Here is a 26,616-nt window from a genome sequence, read left to right on the forward strand (position 1 = left end):
TTCTCTCTCTCTCTCTGTTCCTCTCTCTCCCTCCCACTCTACCTGAACAAAAAATAGAAAAATGTCCTCAGGTGAGGATAAAATAAATAAATAGATAAATAAATAAATAAATAAATAAATAAATAAATAAATACATTCAACAATAAAGATCATTTAAATATTAAAAATTAATTAAAAATTTTTAAAAAGAAAAATTAATTGTGGTTATGGTTGCATAACTCTGTGAACATACGAAATGCTGTTGAATTGTACACTTTACATGAGTGAATTTTATGGTATATGAATTATATCTCAATAGAGCTATTGTCAAAAAAAATGGTAAGACTACAGTTCAATTCCAGGTTTTTCAGCTTCCAAAACTAATGCTTGTAACCCCTACACCACACTGCGGGGTGATCCCAGAAGGGCTTTACCTCCCTCCTCTCCTCATACAGGTTCCTTTTCCTCTCCCTACTTTGTGCAGCCCTCCGAGCACCAAAAGCTCCAGGCAAGGGGTTGCTTTTTCCTAAGCACATCTTGTCCAAATCAATTCCTCCTCGGTCACTCCCAAGAGCCTACAACCTAAAGCCAAATTTCCCTTACCTGGAGATCCAGGCCTCTCAAGATCTGGTATCACCTTTCTTTTCCTGGGACTTTGTTCCACGTGCCCAGTAGTCTAGCCAAACAGTTCTCTTTGCACTTAACCCGAATCATGTCTTTTCCTGCTGTCCCATGTGCCTGGAAAACCCTCTCTTCACACCTTCCGCTGCAAGGCCAAATCCTACCACATTCTCTGAGTTCACACACACACACACACACACACACACACAGGCATTAAGTTTGCTTTCTCTGTGCTCTCATGGGTCTCTATTTATACCTCCACACATCTGCCCCTGCGTTAAGATATTTGAACATACATCACTTGAGCACAGCTCAGTAAACAACCCGAAGCTCAGGAGAGTGTCTGGCACACAGTGGTGCTCACACCAAACTAACTGAAGTCAATTCAATCTCACCCCAGTCATCTCACTGCTGTTTTTCTACTAAGGGCAGTGTCCCTGCCAACTAGAAACACTACAGGCAGTTTGAACAAGGTATTTAGAATGTTAATGGATGAAAATGGGTTACAGCCACATCTATTTCATGTAAATTATGAGTTTTATGGCCTTGGTTGCCTTGACTACCCAGCTGTTTGTTGGCACACCCTGTTCAGTCCAAGGGGTAGAAATGTTCCCCTGGCAGGGTGATGTCAGCCAGGGGTGATATGAAGGAGATGAGAATTTAGCATCTAAGGTACCAGCACCTCCGAGTCCTTCATAATATCACCATATTGAGACCCTTCCTGACCCTTCCTCAATTCCAACTGAGACAGCCAACAGGTTAGGAAGTCCAGAGGGGTGGGCTAGAGTTCTACTATGAGAAGCTCTCAAGAAGGAGAACAAGAGAGAGCCAGGCCAACAACCCCCCCTCTGGGTGTAACCTAGGATTGCCCTCTTTGGAAGTGCCCTTCAAATTCCTAGCCACTGCTGCCCTCTGGTGTCCCAAGTGGTCACATCTTACAATGTTCCGGGAGCCCTACACACTAGGGCAGCACGTCCAATAGAAATACTGCAATGCAAGCCACAAACGTAATTTAAAAAAAATTTTAGTAGCCACACTTTTTCTTCTTTTGTTGTTAGTAGTTGCCACACTTTAAAAGGTAAAAAATAAGGATGAAATTGATTTTAATAATAATGTTTTATTTAACCCAATATAGCCAAAATATTAACACTTCAACATGTAATCACTATAAACCATTATTAATGAGATAATCTGTATTCTTTTCTCCATGCTAAATCTTCAAAACCTGGTGTGTATTTTACACTTGCAGGACACCTCAATTCAGACAAGCCATATATCAACTGCCCAACAGCCACATGTGGCTAGTGGCTGCAAGGGACAGCACTGTCCCCTGTCCCAAGACAAATATTATCTCTATACAACCTTCTCCCTGAACTTTAGCCTCTTGCCAGCTGTCTGCTTATCATCTCCACTTGCCTAACAGAAATCTCTGTAAGTTCTCCAAACTTGCATTCTCATTTTTCACTGTGAAATCTATCTCCACGACTCAATCAAGGGCATCACCATCCATCTGTTTGCTGGAATTAAAAATCCAGAGTCCTCCTTTTCCTTCATTCCTGCCCCACATCCAAACAGGCATCAAGTTCTTTCCATTCAGCCCATAGTTACATCTGTTAACCTGCCTCCATCATCTTGCCTGGACTATTGCAGTAGTCTTCTAACTGCCTCCACTCCTACCCTCCCACCATCTCACTCCACACCCACACCTAGCAGCAGCCAGAGGGATCAGACCTGTCTCCTGCCCACATCCCTGCCTCAGCTTCCCAATGCCTTCTAATAAAATCCAAACTCCGCACCTAACTTTGCCACACCCTTCATTACCTGCTCCCTGCTCTTCACTGCCCACCACTCTCCCACCAACCACTTGGCTCAAACCTGCTAAACTCATTCCCGCTTCCTGCTCCCTCCATCTGGAATGTTCCTCCTCCAGAGCTTTGCATGGCTGGTTCCTTCTCATCGTTCAGCTTACTCACCACCTTATCTGCCATAGTCCCCTCATTCATAATCATTTTCTATCCCATAATCTTGTTTTTATTTTCTTTATAGCATTCATTACTCCTGGAAATTTGTTTTGTTTGTTTGTTTTGTTTTGTGTCTCCTTCCACTAAATATAAGTTCCACAAGAGAAAAGATTTCCCTCCTATAGTTCATTGCTGTTCTTTTAGCAACTAGAATAGCACCTTACACATAGTAACATGTGAGTGCGTGAGTGAGTGCGTGCGAGTGTGAGTGAGTGCGTGCGTGCATGTGTGCGTGCGTGCTATTCCCTCACTCTGCAACAGTCTCTCCAGTCCACGGTTGGCTCCTTCTCCTTCAGGCTGTGTCACCCGCCCAGAGAGCCTTTCCAGACTTCCCTCCAGTATTTTCTATCTCAGCACCCTCTTTGCTACCTTCATAGCACAATTTTGACTAACAAATTTGTTGACTTTCTTTTGTGTCTTCTTTTTTTGTCTTCCTTTGAATTCTCTGACCACCACTCTATACTCTACACTCCATAAACAGGGGCAACGTCTGGGTACCCAACTTCAAAAAAAGGAGAGGAACTGAGGCAAAAAGAGAGAAGGCCATTGTCCCCAGGGTATGGCTGAGCCTTGTCCATTTCCTTCCCTCCCTCCCTCAGGATCAGCAGAGCCTTCTTCTCAGCCAGGGTCCAAAGAGCCCACCCAAGTTGGGCTGAGGGAGAGTTTCTGACTCCAGAGACCCAGCACCATCCTCCCTCCCCAGTCCCTGCTCTCACTCCCACTGGGCTGGGCACAAGGCCAGGCACTTCATCCCTGTTGCCAGTCCCCATACTGTGGCTGGTCAGAGTTCCACAATGTCCTTTGAAGGACTTCTCCACTTGGAATTTTCCTTCCAGTCAAGTCTCAGGCCTTAGAGATCATGAAGCCCAAGTTCCTCACTGTTCCAGAAGCAGAGAGAGGAGCAGGGACCTGCTGAGGGTCACCAGCCAAGGCCAGAACCCCAGGCTCCTGTGGGTGGAGGTAACAAGCCATGGTCTCCCCTGGGCCATTTCTGCCTCGTCTGCCATCCATGCTCCCCACCTCACATCAGGATGACCACAAGAAGTCTGGCTATACCCTCCTCACACCTGGGTCCTCACTTCTGTAGTCTCATTTTCAACCCAGAGTATGAGGCAGGGTAGGGAAGTAGGTAGTGGGTTACAGAGATTGTTCCCCCACCTGAGAGAGGGGCAGGCTAACACTGAGGCCCAGAAAAGCTACGTGTTTCCCATCAGGACACATGGCAAGGCAGAAGCAACACCAAGAACAGAACCCAGGCCTGGTTGGTGTGGCTCAGTGCTTGAGCATTGACCCACGCACAAAGAGGTCGCCAGTTCAATTCCCCGTCAGGGCACATGCCCAGGCTGTGGGCCTAATCCCCAGTGGAGGGCATGCAGAGAACAATTGATGTTCTCTCTCGTCGATGTTCCTATCTCTCTCCCTCTCCTCTCTCTCTAAAAATCAATAAAGAAAAATTTTTTTTAAAAGAACAGAACCCAGGATCCCCATCTCCAGCTCAGGGCCAGGAAAGCCAGTATCTGGGCCCCGCTGTGCCTCCCTGGAGGAGGGGAGCAGATTAGGCCAAATCCACAGCCTCTCAGGTCAGGTTCCCATCTGCGCAGAAAGGGCTGAACTCCCAGCCCTCCCAGCTCTCCCAGCTGGGCGGCCTGCCACACGGGCCTGGCCCCCTCCCCGCAGCTCTGCGAGCTCCTGGGACACCTGGGTCCTTTCCCTGTCGTTGTCATTTTCCCCCAAGTGCCTGGAAGATCCCAAGTGGGCAGGTCCCTTGGGAGGGAAAGCCAAGGCCTGGGTACCACATGTTCCCTCCCCTCACCAACCCTCCGCTTTGGCCGTGTGCACGCCGGGCACACCAGGACACAGGTGACAAGGGCACCTGGATGGCCCGCCGAGAGGCCCACAGGACACCGAACGACTGAGGGACTGATGGAGAAGCTGTGACCGGCGGCCGTGCGACTCGGCGGCCTGCTGATGGACTGACAGGCTGCGGGGACTGGCTGGCTGGCTGTACTGACTGGTTGGCTGACTAGCGGATTTGCTGCTGAGGGTGTTGCCGCCGGTGTTGCCGCCGGCTGCCAGCCTCTCCGCCTCCGGGTCGGTCACTTCAGGCCCACTCACGGCGCCGCCTCTCACATCGCCAACAGGTTTCTGAACCAAAGCGCCCGGAGCTGGGTGGCGGCCACCGCTCTCTCCAAGGGCCCCTGCGCTCGCGGCGCCACCTGGCGGCAGCGCTCGGAAGGGCGAGGGACGCGGGGCGGGGGACGCGGGGCGGGGCCGGTGCTGGTGGGCGGGGGTAACGTGGAGAGCCCGGAGCAGCGGGAGGGTGGGGAGAAGCTCTCCAGCACCCTGTGTTCCCGACTTCGCCTCTCTCCCCTTCTGTTTTGTTCGCCTCTAGGGCCTCCGCCTTCTCCTCTGTAGTCGGAGTGGACGGGTCCCTTCCGGAGCCTGAGTCGCGCTGTGGACCTGAGGGCGGGAGAGAAGTTCCCGCTTCCCTTAGACCCCTTGGCATCCTGGCATCCTGAAGGTTCCAAGGCCCGGCAGGGGCGGGGTACGGCGGGGCCCTCTCGGGTCGGGTTGGCGGCAGAGCTCCGCAGGGGTGGAGGGCCTCAGAAATCCTTGATGACTCTGAAGGGGCCTGGGGAGCCTGCGGGAGCAAGGTGGAGGCAAGGGCCTCTGCAATTTAAATTGTTTCTGTTTCTGGGCCCAGAATTGCTTCTCCTCTGCCCCCTCCTTCCTCCATCCAGCTGGACCTCAGCAGCTCACCTGCCTTCCGAAGGGTCTGTCTGGAGCGTGGTGAACATCGGCGAGCCCCCTAGGTGGCAGTAAAGGCCCAAGAAAGTGATCGCAGAATGCCCAATGCCAGAAAGGCTGGGAAGGATAGAAACACTTCACCGAGGGGGGAACTGGGGTCCAGGGCGCAGGACTGGCTGCCACAGGAGGAGAGGAGGCGAGGCAGAGAGAAGAGATGCTAACAGGGAGAAGCCGTAGAAAGTGATGGTTCAGAGCATAGACGCACTCAGATTTGTCTTCCAGATAGTGTGACTCTGGGAATCTCCTCACCTCTCTGACGCTATCTCCTTACCTGTAGAATTAGGGACAAGCAGCGCACCTACCTCGCAGGATGTTTTGAAGATTAAGAGGTTGTGTGGAAATCACTTAGTGAAGTGTGTGACACATAGTAAGCGCTCAGTAAATAGCCACATTAATAAAAGTAAAGCAACATTCACAGGCCACCAAAACCATGTCTGGTTGGTATCTGGGTGTGATGGTCTCTTGACAAATTGGCTGTTACAGTCCCCAGTTATTCAATCAAACACTAATTTAGATGTTGCTGGTGATGGCATTTTACAGATGCAATTAAGGTCCATTATCATTGACTTTAAGGGAGATTATCCCAGATCATGTGCATGGGCCTAATTCAATCAGTCAAAAGGCTTTAAGATCAGAGCCGAGGCTTCCCTGGTGAAGAAGAAATTCTGCCTGTGGACAGCAGCTTCAGCCCTTGGCAAGAGTTCCAGCATGCACCTCATGATTTCAGACTTACCTAGTCACTCCCACAATCGCATAAGTCAACTCCCTGCAAAAAAAAGAGAGAGAAATCTCTTGATATTCATTTCCTACTGGCACTATTTCTCTGCTTGAAGCCTGACTGATACATAGAGGAAATGAGAGATGTGTATGTGGGTGCACACACGCATGGCCTGAAATCACAGGGCCCAATCTTTGTGTTTATTCCCTCCTTTTTAAGCTCAGGGTGGTTTGTGTCTTTCAGAATCTTGTAGTTGGAGGCTGTAGCAAAACCATGGTTGATTAATGGTAGGGCTGAGGTTAGAGCTAGGATGGCCCTAGCACAGGCCTCTTAGTCGTTTCCACAACCCCTGTCCCCAGGCTTAGGCCTCGGGGATGCAACCTCCTTGTCTCCAGACTTTCTCTACAGCTCTCTTTTCCCAAGGGAGGCCATGCTCATCCTCCTCCCCTTGCAGCAGGTGTAGGATTGGGAATGAGGGGTACAAACCATGCTGTCTCCTGGGGAGTCATCTGGTGAGGAGGAGGCTTCTCCCTCAGCCACTTGGTCCATATGTCGCTGTCGCCAGCCTGTCCCGCCTCCATCCCACAAGCTGTGTCCTGTGCACACCCCCATCTCTTGCACTCCCACCCTAATTCTAACAGTCGCTAAAATTCATCAATTACATTTCATTTCACTTTAGCACCAACCTATGGGGCAGAAGTTAATACTGTCATTATCCCCATTTTGCAGAGAAAACTGAGGCACAGAAGTGTGTTCTCAGCCTCCCACCTGTTCCTCCTCCTGGGGAAACAGACTTAGGCAGAACCTTAAAGATCAGTCAAGAACACCTGTGGTGGAGAGGAAGCCGCTATGATGAGGCTGAGGGGTCTCATCCCTTCTCAGGCCCTCTGGTTACTCCTCAGCATAAATGGTGGTGGTAAAGATCAAGGAAGTGACTGGCCTGAAAGCACTCGGCTTCCCTTCCTTCCTCCCTTTCACTAGGAAACTGGGGAGGCTGTTAAAATGTGGTCTGGTGGAAAGAGGGTGGGCTCAGGGGTCAGGAAGTCCTTGTCTGAGGCCTGGTGTGGACCCTTGCAAACTGTGAGGACTTCAGCAAGTTCTGGAACTGGTCTGAGGCTGTTTCCTCATCTGTGGGATGGGCTCCTGTGAGGACACGAAAGCAGCTGGTACTCTTTGGCACTGAGGCCTCAGGTCTGCCACCTGTGAAAGTGAAGCTGCCATGCATCCCTTAGTCCCAGTGCTGCCCTGCTTCCTCATCTGAGAGAAGACCAGTCACCACCCCCCAAGTCACTCATGTCATCCTGAGTCCTTCCTTACCCTCATCCCCCATCTAGTCCTTCAGCAAATCCTATCAGCTCCACCTCCCAAATATATCCACCGTGTCCCTTCATTTTATTGCCACCACTCAGGTCCCTGCCACCCAATCTCCCTCCTGGGCTAATTGCTCTTCCACTCTGCCTCATGCAACAGCAAGGATGAAACTAACGTACAAACAGGATCATGTCTCCTGTGCTCAACACATTTCCCTGGGGCTCTGGCCTCCAAGGCCCTGTATGGCCTGGTCCCTGCCTGGTCCCTGCTACTGTCTCCAGGACCCTCATTTACACCTGGCTCTCTCCTGCTGTCTACTTGGCCTCATTTCAGCTCCTGGTACTCTGCACACTCCCATAGTACATGCTGTTCCCTCTGCCAAAACAGACTTCTCCCCCACTCCACCCTACCCTCTTTAGTTAACTCTTCTCCTGCCCAGGCTGCTTCTGGTACTTTTGTTGAACACGTCTCTGGCATTCTGTGTCTTCCCTTCCAAGCACTGCACTCAGTCTGCACCACAGCATTCACTGGATGGCTGCAGGAGTACCCTCGGCCCCACCACACACATGACTGAGCTCCATTAGGACAGGGACCCAGGCTGGTTTTGCTACTGTGGCATCCTGGTGCTCGCGCACAGGAAGTTGAATCAATGCTTATTGAGGTGAGGGAATGAGGCAAGGCACCTTCCTGATTATGCCCTGGTTTACTTGAGAAGGCCCCGTTTTCACCTGTCATCCCAGCATAATAATAATGATGTCCTGGTTCACTCTCAAGTGTCCCAGTTTGGTGACATATTATATGGTCAACCTAGTTATTGGAAAGAAAGGACAGTGGTTTCACCCGAGGGCTTCTGCTCTTTCCCATCTCCATGCTGGCATCTACCTTTCTCCCTATAAGCCCAAAGCTTTTTCTTCTTGCTCCTGAGATATTTTTCTTTTTTTAATATTCTCCATGCCTCCAACCCTCAGAAATATATAAGAATTCTATTTGCCCATTTCACTGTAGAAATGTCCTCCTGGAGGGTTGCCATGGTGATCAAATGATGTCACTGCCCTGGAAACAGTTGCCTAGGAGATGAGTGATGTCACTTCCAGGAGATGATTGCCATGGTAACCATCTCAGTGGAACTAGGGGGTGGCCAGGGAAGTGAAGAGGGTGGAGGGCGGATGCAGAAGGGACAAATGTGAAGGGCGGAAGGAAAGGGGGGGCATTCTGCGGGGGGAGGCCAGGAAGAGGATGAGGACCATTCCAGAGCAGTTGAAAATAACACAGAATCTCAGAAATGGAAAGGTGACAGAGACCACTAAAAGCACTTGCCTTTTTTTAGAGGCGGCTGAGAGGCCAGAACTTGCTCAAGGTCATACCACCAATTTACAGATGGCGTTGGAACCAACCCTGAGGTTTCATGACCCTCGGTTTCTTATATGGCTCATTGGTCGTAGACTTGGATGGGAATATAAAGGATTTCCTTTAGTCATTTCATTTTTTAAAAATTTTCATCTCAAATCAATCAATTATTCATGAATTTAATACATCTAATTGTGAGCTGAGTACTAGGTCCTCGAGAAGAACCTAAGTGACATTTTCATAGTTACTTTATTATTTTATATGTTTAGGGTAGCTCCCCCACTAGAGTGTTAGCCCCAGGAGGACAGGTAACTCACTAAGGTCTCCCTAGCACGCTGCCCAGTGTCTACCATAGAGTGTTTGTTAAATGAGTGAAGACGAAGTGGTAAATGGCATTGTGTGGTACAGACCCACAGGACAGGAGCCCAGAGAGGGGCTCACCGTAGTGGGTGGGATTGCACAAATAGGATTTGAGTGGGCCAAGAGAAGAAAGCCTCTCCAGAAGGGAGCAGAAGGTCTTGAGCCAAAGTGAGGGAGCAGGCTGAACAAGCTGGGTCCAGCTGGGGAAAGAATTCAACAGGTGGTGTTTGGGTTCAAGTCTTAAATCACACTGTAGCTGTAGCACCTACAGTTAGCTCCTCTCCTGGCAGAAGGAGCTCCAGAGATTAGGAAGAAGAAAAGCATTAGGATCCACATCCTGGATATGCCCGGTGGTGGGAGTAGGGCAGCAAAAAAAGACTGGCCTGGCTGAAAGGCAAATGTGAAGAAGGTAACTGAGAAAAGTCTGGTTGGTGAGGAAGGACAAGTCCCATCAAGGAAGACCTGGAAGGTCAGGCTTTCGGCCTCTGCCTGAAGGCAACATGTTCACGAAAAGAACAAGGGCCTTGGGGCCCTGCACAGAGACATGTTCTGCCACCTCCCAGCTGTGTGACCATATGAAAGTCACTTTTCCGCTACAACCTTCTTCACGGATTGTCAGCTTTGAATTTTATACTGTCTGTAAAGCCCCACGTAGTATAATGACTGCTACATCAGAAGGCAGTCAGCAAATGTTGGTTCCTCTCCCCTTCTTTGTACAGTCCCTGCCCTCCAGAGTGGATGGGAGTTGTACTTTGGGAAAATAAACTTGACAGTGGATTTCTTAACTATTTAGCTCACCCAACCTTTTGAAGCCATTGTTTTGCTAGGCACCATAGGGACCTATGGTCCAGAGGAGAAATGTGCCCAGTAACTTAGAATAATAATGCAAAGACTAACCCAAAGTCACTGGCAGAAGGCTTTTAGCCAGATCAGAGCTTTCCTAAGAGACAGCATTTCATTAGCCTTTGAAGGATTTGGTTTGGGTAGGACGTCCTACAGATGGAAGAAAGGACAGAGACCAGAGAGGCAGAGGGGCTAGCTATTTTTTAGGACTCCTTTTCTCCAGATGGACATTTTAAAAACACATGGTGTGCTGGACAAAGCCTTGAAGTGGGACAGCCCCAGTTTTGGTCTCAGCATTTCCTTTTACTAGCTATGTACTTCATACCACCTGATACCTGGTGTCCTCGTCAGTTAAAGAGATTATCATTCCTACCTTCCGGAGTTGCTGTAAAGATTCAAGTCATGCACTTAAAGTGCCCAGAACATGGTAGGTATTTGAAATGGTTTTCATCAGCCTGATGACTAGATTTTATCACGGAAGACGATCTGTCAGGTCCCACCCAGCTGCTAGTCAGTGTTTGTGCCTTATAGTTGCAGAGTCTCCTAAGAACTGAGGACCCAGTCAGTCTGAATGGCAGGCATCCTGTAAGGGTGTATGGGAGTGCATGGAGGGCCTAACCATTGGAACAAAGCCTAGTTCATGTTACAGAGCCAAGAGGCCTCCTGGGCTCCCAATCCCAAGTGACTTAAAATGGTCAAGTATTTACCCGACAATAGCTCCATTATCAAAACTCCTTCCCTACCCTCCAACTCAAACAAATGGACTTTTGAGCAGTGTTTGAGAAGTTACTGAAAATCTGAAGCAGTGATAACAATAAATTTAAACATCCCTTTCCAGGTACAATTCCTTCATCTCTAAGTGAAAACATTAAAAGCACTGAGTATGCCCAGAATGGGATGTGTCACATTCCCCACCCCACCCCCATTGTTATCGTTTGTTTTTCACCCGAGTCCCAAGAGCATGGCACGAAAAAGGGGATCTGAATGCTAGTATAGGTTCTGTCACCGATTTTGCTGTGACTCTGGGAAAAGCCATCTCATTTCTCTGGGCTTGTTTTCTCTGCAGTAATACTGAGGTGACCCCATCTTATTTCATAAATTTATCTTGACACATTTTAAAACCAGAGTGTGCTGAACTGAAGGAAACTTGAAATCACATGGTAGAGAAGCCTTGAAGGTTTATGCCACATGTAAGTGATAGCTCCCTAGTCGTTCCTCTCCATCAGAACCCCATTTATAACTTACGGGGCTAATTGTAATTGTGCCCATACTTCCCCACACCCTATTCCCAGACTGAAGAGAATGTCTCACACATATTGAGTACTTTGAGTTGAATTAAAACTTACATTCCAAATCCTACTTAAAAATGAGGGGCCTGAGCCTTGAAGGCTGTGTGGAGCAGAGAGTAAGGCACTGCTAGAGCCCACGAGGGCAGGTGGAACTCTGAATTAGCCTTGGGCAGAAGCCGTCCTCTGACTTTCCAGCTATGTGAATTCCAGAGGTCCACAACCTCTGCTCCTCAGCTTCTTCATCTGTAGGATGGGAACAAAACCTTTCATATGACTGTTGTGAAATGAAAATGTTTTCCAAAAGCCTTTCCTCTGAAGAGCACTCTAAGAACCGGTTTTTCAGAGAAAGGAAGAGAAACACGGATCGGTTGCCTCCTGCACATGCCCAACCAGGATCAAACCTGCAACCTGGGCATGCGCCCTGAGAATCAAACTGCCACCTCTTGGTGTACTATTTGACACTCCAACCGAGCCACACTGGCCAGGGCATAAAAAGTTTTAATGTCTACATGTTTATCAAAGTTAAGTGTGTTGGCCACATAAAGCTTGTAGCTTTAAAATACCTGACCTAATTAAAGTAAAACTCAGTAACTATTTTAGCTAGAAATTAGGCCAACTTGAAACAGGCTTCCTAAGAAGTATTTATTAACACCTGGGTCATACCTTTACTTCAGAATGAGAAAACAGGTTAAACTTTCATGCTTAAAAGTGCTGTGTTCCACAATATAAGCTCAAGGACAGAAACTGGGTCATGACCATTTCTTGTTAATTCTCACTCGAGGATAATTTTTCCATTGATTTTTTTTTAAAGAGAGTGTAAGGGAGGGAGGGGGACAGAGCGAAACATCGATGTGAGACACATCAATTTGTTGCCTCCAGCATGACCCTGATTGGGTCTGGGAATTGACATGCCCTTGATGAGGAATAGAACCTGAGACACTTCAGTGCACGGACCGACTCTTAACCACTGAGTAACACCACCAGCCAGGGCGGGTCATGGCCATTTTCACTGGTCTAGTATCAAGCTTTAGTCAAGAATATGGTATTTAAGCCCTAGTTGGGTGGCTCAGTTCGTTGGAGCATCGTCCTATACACCAATAGGTTTCAGGTTCAATTCCTAATCAGGGCACATATCTAGGTTGCAAGGTCAGGGTGCCTATGGGAGGCAATCAATGTTTCTCTCTCCAAAAATCAATAAAAACATATCCTCAGGTGAAGATAAAAAATAAGGTATTTAAGACCTTTGTGTAACCGAGCCAATCCACTTAAAAAGCACATTCGGTCCTGGGCACCGCACTGGAGGTGGTAACAATGTGAGGGGCTGGAGTCATCACCTGAGGAAGAGTCCAACTGGTGATGCTGAGCCTCCGGGGAAACCTTGGCATACAGGCAAACAGGGAGCGTGCTTAAGGGGTTAGGCCTTTTTTCCTTTGGAACTCAGACGGAAGTTTTTCTATTTTAAAGAATACTCAAAGCCCTTTTTTTTTCTTTATTGATTTTTTTTTTTTTTTTTTTTGAGAGAGAGAGAGAGAAGGGAGAGGGAAAGAGAAAAATAGAAACATCGATGAGGAAGAACATAGTTTGGCTGCCTCCTGCATGCTCCCCCTGGGGATTGGGCCCACAACTTGGGCATGTGCCCTGTCCAGGAATCGAACCGGCAACCTCTTGGTGCACAGAGTCACACAGGCCAGGCAAGTTTTTTTTTAATCTTCACCTGAGAATACTTTTTTCCATTTATCTTCAGAGAGTGGGAGAAAGAAACATCAACGTGAGAGAGACACATTGATTGGTTACCTCCCACATAACCCTGACCAGGGCTGGGAACTGAACCATAATCAAGGTACAGGCCCTTGACCAGAATCCAACCCACAACTCTTTGGTCCACGGGCCGACGCTCTACTGCTGAGCCAAACCAGCCAGGGCTCAAAGTTTTCTTTATATTAATCAGTAAAGATGATTTCAGGGATCCAGGTTATGTCCCTAATTAGCATTTTGTTTTATTACATCTAATACAGACAGGATGTTAAAATTTGAGGACATGTATAAGCTTAGTATCTACCTTGAGTGTTAAGTATCAACCAGCATTCCACTAGAGTACATCAAACACCCTCCCCTCCCAGGGTAAACACAGACCTGACCTTTCAGAGGTGCTGTACCTCAGAAAGCAGCATTTTGGTCTTCTCGGCTCCTATATAAACACCAGTTACCACAAAGAGTGGATAAGAGGCTACTTTGGATGGGTTCACAGTAAACTATTTAAAATGCATGAGTCTTATGTGTATATTACAAAATATGTAATGGAATCAAGAGGGCAAGAAAACTTACTGTATGAAAAATGATTCAATGTTTGAGACTCAAAAAAGAATTCCATATGGTGACCTGTTATATAGCTCCTTAAGGAAGAGAAAGGAAGACCATACACCTAGAGATATCCCCAAAGCAGCATTTATTTACCCACTGAATTCCAAAACATTTAATTTAGAAGTCTGGCATTTCAATAATTATCCATCTTGATTGACATGGGCTGACACACATGGCGCTGTCAGGATACACAAGGACAATAGCCAAAGAGTTACAAAAAATAAATCCATGATTTTTAAACAATCGCAACCAAAAAAAAAGTTACAGGTATCAAAACTTTAGATGCATTGCATTTAAAAGGTTTGTGCACATCATAATTTAAAGAGGCAAAACAAGGCGCTACCGAAACCTCACGTTAATAGTTTATTATAAAGCTGATGGAAAGGAGCAAGTGTTCTCTTTGTATCAGCTTCCCTTAACAGTTTCCATTAGCTGAAGAAAGAGGTGGGAGGGATGAATTCATTTTTGCATGCACAAGATGTACTGCTTATTAACAAAACACTATAAGCTCATTTTAAATGGATCATTTAAATATCATTGTAGCCTGTTTTGGCTAATTCTCCTTTCTAAACTTCCCCATTGCTTTTGCCTGGATTTCACAACTACAGACAGGCATAGTAAAATGCCTCATTCAGATGGCACTTGTCTGCACAATTCGAAAAGAAAGCTCCTGTGGGCTCAAAGCAACCATCAGTCCAGCAATGCCCATGAAGATTTATCTGAAACTGCTTCCCAGGGGGCAGGGGAGCAGATCTGAGTAGCTGTGCTGCCAATACAGATAGGTTTAGCACTAGATATTTAGTGATTGTGGCAAGGAAGAATTGGTGATGATGGGGGTGGTGGGTGAAGGAAGAGCCAGGGACCCAAAGGCTGTTTAGTTGCCTTCTCCTGCTTCTTCATCCTGCTGGTCGCTCGTCCAGAGGGTGAGGTTGTCTCGCAGCAACTGCATGATGAGTGTGGAGTCCTTATAGGAATCCTCGTTTAGTGTGTCCAGCTCAGCTATGGCATCATCGAAGGCTTGTTTGGCTAAGAGGCAGGCCTGCTCGGGTGCATTCTGGATCTCGTAGTAGAACACGGAGAAGTTGAGGGCCAGGCCCAGACGGATGGGGTGCGTCGGCTGCATGTGCTCTTTGCTGATTTCAAAGGCTTCCTTGTAGGCCGCCTCAGACGCTTCGACCACACTGTTTTTCTTCTCCCCAGAAGCTACTTCTGCCAAATAACGGTAGTAATCGCCTTTCATTTTCAGATAAAATACCTTGCTCTCATACTGGAAATCATTGCAGTTCTTGATGAGAAACTTGTCAAGCAGAGCCAGGACATCATTGCACACTGTTTCCAGCTCCTTCTCAATCTTCTCCCGGTAAGCTTTGACTTTCTCCAACTTCTTTTCATTTCCATCAGCCATGGTTTTCTGCTCAATGCTGCTAATGACCCTCCAGGAAGATCGCCTGGCACCAACCACATTCTTGTAGGCCACAGAGAGGAGGTTTCGATCTTCATTGGAGAGAGGTTCATTGAGCTCTGTCACCTGCAAAATGCCAAAGATAAACACTGAGATCCAAGTCTAAAAATCTTGGAAAGAAATCTTCCCTTCAACCTAATCAACAACCCTTCTCAAAAACAAGATTATTGATAAGCTACTCTAGAGAAAAACCAATCAGATATGGATCCTATCTGAAGGAAGACTGTAGTCTAACCAAAGAAATAAATACTTAAAACTCAAGATATTAAATAATAAGGGCTTTGAAAAATTTATAACTCTGGCCTTATAAGATACTGCCTCCATCTTTGCAGAGATATGGGGAGGGGAATAATCACAGGAAGGTTGTGAGGTGACGGTTCATAACTGGGTGAAAAAGCACCAAGGTTCAGATATTCTGCAAGAGACATTCTCAACAAGATGTGATACCTCTGTCAAATGTTCAAAAATTACAGACTAAGAAGCCTGTTCCAGATTCTTCTTCCAATTTTACAGTCTAGAAAGAACCAATGAAACCTCCCTCAAATACATATTAATAGATTAGAGCTTCCCAGATGAGCTCAACCACCACACAGATCTAATGGCCAGCGTTTCAGCCTATGTGATTACACATGGAATCACACAAGTACACCCAGCCCTCCGCTAAGCCAAAACAGATACATTAGTGACAGTAAAGTGTCCCAGCCTCTGCTGAAAGGATGTGTAGCTTCTCAGCAGCAAGCTTTACTCTCACCTACCAGACAGAAAACCCTTACTGGCCATCAAGGATGGAAGCACCAATTATTTTAAATGGAAATGTGAAATGCCACAAGTTGTAACTTCATTACTTAGTTCTCCCTGATGCCACCTCCAAGTGAGCCAGCTATGTCATTGGTAGAAAGAACACTGGATTTTGTTGTTGTTAAACTGTGTCCCCCAAAAAGTTATGTTGAAGTCCTAACCCCTAGTACCTGGTTATATGACCTTATTTAGAAATAGGGCCTTTGCAGATGTAATCAGTTAAGATGAAGTCATACGTCCAATGACTGATGTCCTTATAAGGAAAAAGAGATCTGGAGACACACAAACACATAGACAGAACACCTTGTGATGACGGAAGCAGAAATTGGAGTGATGTGTCTTCAAACCAAGAAACACCAAGGATTACCAGAAGCTAGGACATACGTAAGGAAGTATTCTTCCCTAAAGCCTTCAAAGGGAGCACAGTTCTGCCAACACCTTGAACTTGGGACTTCTAGCCTTCCAAATTGTGATAAAACAAATTTCTGTTGTTTTAAGCCACCCAATTTGTGGGACTTCTGGGGCAGCCCTAGGAAACTAATACAGACTTGGAATCACAAAACCATCATCTGGGCCCCAGGAAAGCTACTAACTTGTTAAAGTGGCCTGTATCTTCTATAAAGTAGATATGACCTACTAGAAAAGAGAAGCACTTAGGAAACCATAAAACACTCAACAAAAAAAGGTATTACTATAAATCAAATCAAATAAGGACCAAAACTCCTTCAGTGGAGGGGAAAAGTCATGTTCAATGGAGAAAGTTATTAACAGCATATTAAAAACAGACATGCTTGCCCTGGCCAGTATGGCTCAGCGGTTGGAGCACCGGCCTGCGGACCAGAGAGTCCTGGGTTCAGTTCCCGCTAGGGGCACGTACCAAAAAAATAAATAAATACAAATAAAAATAAAAACAGACATACTTAACATGAATTGAGAAGACTGAGCAGAAAATCAAAAAAATTTTTTAAACAAAGATGTTGATAAGTTTATTTGAAAAATTAGTAGTTTAAGAACATAAGCAACAAATTTAATAATTTTGTATAAAATTAGTAAACTTGTGCCAAGTTCTTAAAAAACAAAACAAGCAATTGTCTACCACCATCCAACTCAACAAAGTCCAGGTAAAATAAAAATACCAGCTCCTTCTAATTAATCACTTCCCTGTCTCCAGTCTCCTTTTGCCACAAATCCTTAGCCTGGGATTCTCTCCTCCTTTGCCTACTCAATCAATCCAACCCCACTTCTTTCTTCATTGTGGTCTTTGCCTACAAGCTGGCCCCTATGCATTCCTCAAGATGACAGCCTGCATGCCAGGTTCCTCATTCTTCCTCAGAGAGACAAGAGTGGTCTCTCATAGCCACAGAGAAATGGTCTCTCTGATCTGCCAAATTTCTCTCTACTAATTCACAATCCATGACCTGTAACCCCACTAATTTTCTCCACCAGTTAGTGCCTTTAAACACTCATTTCTTTAATTGGAAACATAAAGAGTCTTTGTAGATAACTTGGTTTTAAGGAAGAAACCTTTATAAATCAAAATTCATCTCAAATACTCTAACAAGCCTCAAAATAACTGTTCTAAGGTAATAGTCATTAAACATAACAAGAAGCAAGAACACAATTTGGAGAGCCCCTTAGATCTTGCAGTTAGTAAATCTAAGGCCACTTGACATTAAAATGCAAATGTATCTATAAGGAGTCACTATATACTTAATCCTTGACTAATAAAGCTGCTTGTGTTAGATGGCTACAAAGATATACAAAGGTAACTCTCCAGAGCACATATTAAAACTAAGTGCACATCTGAAATATAAATATATATCACATAGGATATATGAACTAGGGGCAGTATCATTACTAAAACAACAAAACCCTAAAATATCTGGAGTTTAGCCTGAGCTAGCTGTGTGACCTTGAATAAATCACAACCTTTCATCAAAAGTAAAATAAGGGGAATCAGCCCAAATGATCTCCAAAGACTTCTTTAGCTCCAAAATCCTAGGATTCCATTTTTCCTGAGCAACAATAAAAGGTGTGGTTAAGGCACGAGATTGATACTATTAACCAAAATAAAATTTGGGTGTATCTGTGTGCTTCAGGAATTCACATAGCACTCCCTTTCTCTATCAGGAATAAACTGCCAAAAAAGGCTACTGGGCAATATCTGTAATGACACCCCCACAAGAAAAATAATTTACTAGGAGCATTAGTGTTTATGTAACAATCATCTGGTTGCCTGCCAGTCTGAATGAATCACTGTCAGCATCAGCTGAGGGTGACTAACATCACTAAGCAAGCATTGTTCTTCAAACCCCAACCAGGGCCTAACTAACTGGAAACATTTAAATCTAGTATTTTTTAATAGTCCTGAGTTACAACTCAGTTAACAAAGGGAAGCTTATGGAATAAAGATAGTTTTACTACTTGACCAAATAACTAAAGAAAACTGGGAGCTTTCCCCAATTGGAAGGAAAATTATAGATCAAAGGGAAATCAGATGGCCCATTAAAACAAAACAGATTCATAGCCAGTGTTGACTGGTGATACTTTTTGTAAATAACCTTCATTAAAATTAGCCCCAGTTCCCAATACTTCAAATTCTAAAGTACTGGACCCAGGCCCAGCCTGTGTGGCTCAGTGGTTGAGCATTGACCCATGCACCAAGAAGTCACCAGTTCGATTCCTAGAGTCAGGGCACATGTCCAGGTTGTGGGCCAAAACCCCAGTGGGGGGCATGCCAGAGGTGGCCAATCAATGTTCTCTCTCATCGATGTTTCTATCTCTCCCTCTCCTCTCTTCCTCTCTCTAAAATCAATAAAGAAAAAAAATATTTTTTAATAAAATAAAATACTGGACCCAGGAGATCTAAAGAAAAGTCTGGTCCTACACTAAGAGAGGCAGACAATGGGAGGCAATGTAGAGTAATGGAAAGAAAGGAAAGCACTAACTGCTAGTCCCAACCACACTAACACTAAACCAACAAGATGATCACCTGGAGATTCTATGGAGATGATTTACTGCATCTCTACAATCATAAGTTTCCAAATGGTTCCTAATTAGGAACATGAAGACAAGACAAAGAATTTTCAAGATAGAAGACACCTAGACAATGGTCCTCAACCTTCTCTCCACTCTAACGCCAGAATTTCAACACTCATTTCCGCCACATGCCAGCTGCCCTGGTGCAGTCACTCAAGGCACTAAGTCTTCACGTGGCAATCCCACCTGTAAGGGGCTTCCCCACCTATGCTCAGCCTCTACTGCCTTCTTTTCCTGCCCTTCTCCCCACCTCAACCCTGCCTCTTCCTACAAACCTTAAAATGATGGACCCTTCCCATTTATAAAGGCCCTCCTCTCCATTTGTTTTAAGGACTGGGCTCCTTGTCAGCCATTGGACCGGCATCCTTACTACACAGTCTTGGGCTACACTAACACCCAACCCTGGGGCACTCACTTCCCCCTTCTCTCTTGCTTCAACACTACACAGCATTACTAAAAGTCACGAATAACCTGGTCTACTATGAATTCATTTATCTTCCTATGACACTACTTACTTACTCAGAAATCCCTAAGGGCCTCCTCCCACTCACTAACTCACAAGGCAATAAACTATTCGTTTGTGAGTAAAAATAGATCCAGTGTCAAAAATAGCACAGAGACTATTTGGGAAAACTTACAAAGTTCTTATTCTGGGAAACATCCAGCCTCAAAAGTAATACTGAGCAAACAAAAATGCCACCCCTGAGCTGCCAGGCCACAGTTGGGGTTGTTACTTTTCCTGAACAGCACTCCCATCCTTCATAGCTACACCACACACTACCATCCCATCTTTTATAGTTACCCACACCCACACACTACCAACAAGTTTGCTTTGGATACTAGAGCTAATAACAGAAGAAAATAATTTTCATAAAAATTAGGTAAACATAATTACATCATAAAATCTTTAAGCTTCTTTGGCAGAATCCTACACATCTGTACATGTTTTGTTTTTTAAAGTGAGCTGGAAAGATGGAAACTTTCTTGGCTGACTCTTTCCCAAGTAAAAGCCCTGAAAGTAAGGATTCTGCCCATGTCCCAAGCAGGCAAATCACCATCAGTCACCACTTGCCCAGGCCTGGAAAGACCACGCCCTGAAGACAGAGCAAGGCTGCAGGTCTATAAGGCCACCAGAGAGGGCTTAATTGCAAGCTCAGAAAAGATGAGTTCAGATAATTAATATCTACTCAAGCTTAGTATTAGTTAAAAACAACTAGCCTCGTTATCAAGAGACTGCTTGTGTCTTGCTTGACATAACTGGACATTTCTGTAGGCATTGGCAGGAGTTAAATACAACCCTGAATGGCATTGCTGCATGCTACTGTCCCTGGAAGCACTAGGACTGAAGCTTTCAGAAGCTGTGCCAGGTTCTGATCACAGGGGAAGTGCCAACATCCACCACCAAAGAGGGGAAATGCTATGGCAGTGAGGAGGAGGGAAGGAGGGCAGCAAACAGTTGGTCTCAACTTGTACACTAGCAATTTTACCAACAACCTAAAGAAATTTTGGGACCTATGGGCTTATAAATAAAGGCAATACAGAAAAACAATTGGTGCCAAGGATATCAAACAGTTTCTTGAAATACCATAACTGTACATTTAACATAGTCCTGCACTTAATTCATAGCAGGAATTCAGTCCATTAATATTTTCCTTAACCTAAAAAAATCTTGGTCTTCAAGAGAATAAACAAAATCTAGATATATGATTTTGCCTTTTATACTCTTCTGCTGCAGCTAAGATCTGTGAAGTAGTAGGTTATAGTGTGTTTTTTCAAAATTGATTTGAGAAAGGAATGGAGGAAGTGAGTAACATGAAATTTGTTGTTCCACTTATATATGAATTCATTGGTTGATTCTTGGGTGGGCCCTAACTGGGCATCAAACCCTTAACATACTGGGACAACACTCCAACTAACTGAACTACCCAGCCAGGGCCAATAAATTCCGTTCCTAATCAAACTTGGCAAAAATAACTTACATCTAATAGATAAACTTATGTGTTCAGTAAGTCCACTAGTGTAAAAGGCTTGGAATTTCATCACCAATGATGACAACAGCTAACATACCAGAATGTATACTAGAAATATCATCCCTTAGCCTCACAGGGCACTATCATATATGGTGGTTCAAGTGAATGCTCTAATTTTAAGAGTTTAAATCCTGGCTTTACAACTTGACCATGAGAAATTAAACTCTAAATTTCACTTGTAAAATAAAGTTAATAACAGTATATATCCAGAGTGGTTATAAAGATTAAATGAGAATGCACATATGGAATAACAACTACCATGTACTAAGTGCCTAATAAGTCAAATAATAAAGTCCACAAACTTGATGAATTGTAACATGGAAAACACATTTGGGGTACCCCCTTTCAAACCATATTACTAGAAAACTGCAGTCTACCACTAATATAAAATTCCAGACAAAAAGAAGAAAACACATTTTGGGTTCCTTTAACGCAATACTGGGTTCCTTGACTGTGGGAGCTCTTCTGGGGATAATTCAGGAACCCCAAACCCAGACATGGGTCACAACTCTCACTTAGTGCAGCAAAGCTTGTGAACTGTTCACTATCTGAAGTGCCTTTTAATTCAGACTATTGCAAGAATCCACAGCCTTCTTCCCTTCCTCGGACAATAGATGACAAAGCGATAATTACATTTCAAATGACTGGTTAGTGAGAAACAGGATTCACTAGTACATATATTTCAGACTATAGTGCCTGTGGCTTTTAAGGTTTCACATGAACCACAATTTTGGTACACCTCAAAATCATTTTTAGTTTTACACCCTGCAACACGGGTTATGTCTCACCCGGGGCCACTCAGCCATGCTCTTTTATCCTTTTATGCACCACCTGCTCATTTCCCCACTTCCCATAATCTCACAGCTGTTGGAATAAAAGCCCTTTACCACTGGTTGTGCCAAGTGCCTCTTCTTCTCTGACTCCCATTTCCTTAAACTGCAGTTTTGTTTCCTGCACTTAAGATTTCTATAGTTCAAGTCCTTCAGATGGATTTCTGCCCATCCTTTGTCAGTGTTGAGAAAGGCCTGGGGTTCTAGAATCTTTCAGTTTCTTCCCACGATTACACTCCATGTCAGCTACTAGGTTTGAGATGAGGAGAGTTTGAGGGCATGCCTTTATGTCACCTCAGAAACATTTCTTGCCTCTTCAAATTATGAAGTGAGGCAGGGAATTCCAATTCTCAACTGATGTGACCATGGATTCTGATACACATGATTTTTCTGAGATCTTACCGACACCATCCTCCAGGTGACGCTGGTAGCATAAAAAACACCACTGCACGCAGGCAATATTATTAGGTGACCATTTAAATTATAAAGGAAAAAGAAAACAAGTTAGAAGAATGAAGACTGAAAAACAACTTTATAGTTACATCAAGATTACTAGTTTTACACTGCAGAGGACCCAAAGCCAAGATGTAAGTTTCAAGGTCACAGAGTGGTGGCATCAGAACACTCCTTCACTCAGGTGTGCTGCTCTGTCCTCCTTACAGCAGTCTACTTACCTGCCCTGAAGAAAACCCACATAAACCCACAGAGTTACTAGAATCCACTCTTTCCAAACACTGTTCTTAAGGTCTGTAATATTAATAAAAGGTGGACTGTATCTTCTCAATAAGATTAAGAAAACGTACAAACATCAAGTTAGGTTTCCTACTGACTCCTATCAAGTCCTTTCCAATAAGCATATTCCATTAATTCAGATGACAAAAAAAAATTTAATAGAATAAGCATAATGACCAAAAAAAGTTCTTATTTAAAAAGAGTTACCTTGAGGAAGTGGTTTATCACAATTCTGAGATGGCGTGATTAGAACTTGGATTGAATTTTTGATGCTGGATGGCTTATCCAACCTATCAATCATTTCAGTTCAGCTATCAGATTCCCAACACATGGAGGGATTCATTAGTTTGCAAAATACTACCTTAAAAACCTCCAAGAAAAACTAGACACAAGTAGCTGCAGGAAAGCCTTTTTTTCAAGCCTGTATATGAAGAACAGAAAGCCCCAAACTGTATTTTATTCTGGTTACATCTCTCCATTCTTCCCCTACTTCCCATTTTAGGTTGCCTCAGGTTTCCTATAGCTCCAGAACATACCTTCTAGTCATTTTCCCTTAAACTCAATTCACTTTCATCCCCCAAAGGGCTCCTAACACTCACAGGGTGATCCAGGGCCTCAGTAAAATGTTCAGAGAGGACTCACCCTGCCTAATCCCAGTACCACTCAATTACTGAGAGAAGAGGCTCATTTAAGTATGACTTGCTGTGTGGACAGAAGTCACCTTATCACAAAGAAATTAAAGCTTAGGACCTCTTCCAGGGAAATGAGTTTGCACAGACAGTCCTGTTTCTGACAAACTTTCAAAATTAATATATTTTACTTTTTTTTCCCCCCTAAACAGAGCCTCCAGAATTGCATAGACTTCAGTTCCAAACCTAGATCTTTGGTTTGGATGAAAAGCTCTTATCTAATCCACGACATGCCATGTCACCAGTGAATCAACAAATGGGCTGTGGTGGTGGTTCCACACACACCTCCTTCAAGTGTAATAAGGAAACCACAGGAAACATCTCTTCAAGTGTGTTTCTTATCTGGATAATCGTAAATAGTGGCCTCAACAACATACTTCATATATTTAATATCAAAAGCCTTAAAAGGAGCTTTTCAAATGATTCTGAAATTTTAAGGCACCGCTATAGATTTATAGTTTTTTTCTCTAAGAAATACCCTCACAAGGCTAGCAAAAGGGCAAATGAGCTATGACCCAGGGAAGAAATTCTCAAACTTAAGCCCACTAAAATTTGTCATGAGAGCTGGTTAAAGTGCAGATTTCGGGTCCCACCCCCAGTGTTTCAGAATCTTTAGGTCTGAGGTGGGGTCCAGGTGGATCCTCCCAGGTCTCAGGAGATTGTACACAGGATAAAAATAGGCAGGTTGGTGGCCGCAGTTGTAGCTCTACTACTGTGTGACCTTGAGGCAGAGAGAAGTAATGTGCATTTAGAGAAAACGTAAAATCAGGTTAAAGGGCAGGGGCAGTAACAGGATAACTGGAACGCAGGTGGCGTCTAATCCAAGGCATTTGCTAGGGTGTGGTTGGCCCGGACTCTTTCACCGGAAATCAGGCTGCAGAATCGATCTGTAAGGGTCTCGGGAATGCAAAGGCACACTGGCTCGTCAAGCTTAAAGTCACGCCTCACTTTAATCTCCAGGCAGATGGACGCAGCATCAAACCTGGGAGTGGGGCCCCACGCCGCCGTCCGCCTGCCCCGGTCCACGCCTAGACTGCAGGATGGGGGTCTTGGCTCACAAAGCCGGACCCTGGGCGTGAAAGATGGGACGAGCACGATTCGGGCGAGCAGAGCAACACAGACAGGAATTACAGGCTTCAGGTCGTGGCAGCAAAAACCAGGAGAGACAGGGCGCCACAAACTAGGTGATTCTTTATTACAAGTTAGGGTACACCCCCTCCCCCCATGCAGGGCTCCGAGCTAGGACGAGGCGACCCTCGCCCGCCCGCTGGGACACCATCGCCCGCCCGTCCCAGCAGGACTGCATGGGCGACCCCGAGTGCCCCCTCCCCGGAGACCCCACCCGGGTCCAGCCGCAGGAAATGGCGGGGCGCCCGGCGGGCGCGGGAAGCTCGGGCTGCGGGCGGCCGGCCGCGCCCAGCGGGGTCGCCCCGAGAACGGAGGGAGTAGTCGCCAGACCGCCCATCCCTCCCCCACGTCGGGCCCCCAGGCCGGCCGCCCGGGTTCCCGGCGCGCTCACCGCCTTCATGGCGGAGGCCATGTCGTCGTAGCGCTCCGCCTGCTCGGCCAGCCGCGCCCGCTGCAGCAGCTGCTCCCGGTCCCCCATGTCGCTCGTGGGTCGGCCTCGCCTCGCGCCCTGCACCGCTTGCTCGCTCGCTCGCCCGCCCGTCCGCTCCCCTGCCGCCGAGGAGGCCGCCGCCGCGCACGCGCACTGGCTCGCCGGCCGGCCGAGGCTCAGGCTGCAGACAGCGCCGCCGCTCGCGCCCTCTCGCTGGCTCGCCTCGCGCGCAGTGGCTCGCGCCGCGGACGCCGCTGAGGGAGGAGAGGCGGCCGCGTAGGGGGGATGGGAGGGCTGGAGGACGCCTGCGCAGTGGGAGCGGCCGAGCGGGGCGGCGGGGAGCTGCGGGAGTGGGAGGGGGGAAGGGCGGGCCGGCCCTAACGGTCTATTTCAAGGTGACGTCACCTACTATAAATAGCTGCCTCCGTGGCCCCGCCCCAGAGCCGCGCAGGCGCCTTGCGGGTGCTGCATTTTTACCGCCGCATAGGTGGAGGTGGGAGAGGCGATGGCCGTTCAGGCACTGCGGGCTGGAGGAGGGGGCGCGGTGATGGCTCGTGCGCACGCCGCGCTTCGACACACCCCACCCGGAAAAGCGCCTCCGAATCCAGGGGAGAGGTCTCGCTTGAGAAGGGCCCAAAAAGCAACGAAACCTAGTGCTTGAGAACACTTGAGGCTGCCCCGAGGGGCGTGCCGAACCCGCCCAGCCGTCTCACCCGCCCCGAGCCCCTCTCCCGGCCGTGGGCCCCGCTGGGCCACACCCTGCACTGGCCCGGGCGGGACCGCGTCCGGCCTTTGGGGACAGCATCCCACACACATTCGCTCACTGCCCCACCCGGACAAGTGGCGTCGGGCATTCTGTGCCTTCCTTGAGAGAGGGACACGCCTACGAGGAACCGGCCGATGCGCTATGCCTTTACAGGTATATCCTATTTAACCCTCCCAAGCCACCCACAGGTGGGCACAGCTGGGCTCTCCGTTTTCAAAGCCAGGTTAGTGGCTTGCTCAAGGTTACACAGCCTGTGAGTGGCGGGACCGGGATCTGAGTTCAAACCCAGGCTGGACTTCCTCCTGTGGCAAAGAGGGGTGTGGAAGGCTGGCTGGTCACTAAGCCCGTCCCAGGCCTGGCATTCCATGCAGAGGGTGCCTCGTGCCAGGGCCTGGGCTGGGCCCGGGACACGCCTGGAAAATCCCAACGACTAAAACAGGCCCTGACCTAAGGACAGTTGTTGGAAGCGCTGCACAGGACAAGGGGCCTTAGGCTCGCGAATTTTACTGAGCACTTACTGCAGGCTCAGCACTGGGGGAAGGAGTAGCTACAGAGTATGTAAGATCCAGCCCTGCCTCGCAAGCTGAGATCTAAATATACAAGAGTGCAGGTAAGCTGGACCTTGATGAAGATGACAGGGGAAAAGTATTAGGGATTGGGGTTGGCATGGGCGAAGTCTTGCCAGGGAGGACAGAAACAAATGGTGAGAAGAGAGGCCTGGCAGTGGGAAATGAGTTTGGAGTGTTTTAAATGACAGGCTGGAAATGTGAGGCATTGTCCTTAGGTGATAGAGAACCATAGTCCCAGCCAGGAATCTTGCTCTGGAGAATAAGATGCACAAGAAGGGAGAAGAGGGTAACTGGAGAGTGGGTCTTTTCTGGACCTTAGTTTTACCATCTGGAGATTGGACTTGAAAGAAGGACTGTTAAAAGCACTGTAGAGCCCTGGCCAGTTTGGCTCAGCGGTTGGAGCGTCGGCCTGCGGTACAGAGAGACCCGGGTTCGGTTCCCGCTAAGGGCATGTACCTCGGTTGCAGTTTGTCCCCGGCCCTGGT

The 26,616-nt window shown here is 46.6% G+C and overlaps 1 protein-coding gene across 1 annotated transcript; it reads right to left on the minus strand.

Annotated features, from left to right (window-relative positions):
* Nucleotides 1–13,725: 13,725 nt before the first annotated feature.
* YWHAH (tyrosine 3-monooxygenase/tryptophan 5-monooxygenase activation protein eta) lies at nt 13,726–25,033 on the minus strand. The gene is made up of 2 exons (XM_036276919.1): nt 24,758–25,033; nt 13,726–15,186 (listed from the first exon to the last, which is right to left on the minus strand). Exons 1-2 carry the CDS (start codon nt 24,842–24,844, stop codon nt 14,533–14,535), a joined length of 741 nt encoding a protein of 246 aa, XP_036132812.1. The 5' UTR covers nt 24,845–25,033; the 3' UTR covers nt 13,726–14,532.
* Nucleotides 25,034–26,616: the final 1,583 nt, after the last annotated feature.

Source organism: Molossus molossus, unplaced genomic scaffold, assembly GCF_014108415.1.
Source record: "Molossus molossus isolate mMolMol1 unplaced genomic scaffold, mMolMol1.p scaffold_m16_p_22, whole genome shotgun sequence".
Classification (NCBI taxonomy): domain Eukaryota; kingdom Metazoa; phylum Chordata; class Mammalia; order Chiroptera; family Molossidae; genus Molossus; species Molossus molossus.

Excerpts from the sequence above, each read along its gene's own strand:
- YWHAH (XM_036276919.1), bottom strand. The coding sequence starts at position 24,844 with ATGGGGGACCGGGAGCAGCTGCTGCAGCGGGCGCGGCTGGCCGAGCAG. Across the intron at positions 15,187-24,757 it reads TGGCCTCCGCCATGAAGGCG|GTGACAGAGCTCAATGAACC; the intron begins GTGAGCGCGCCG and ends GGCATTTTGCAG.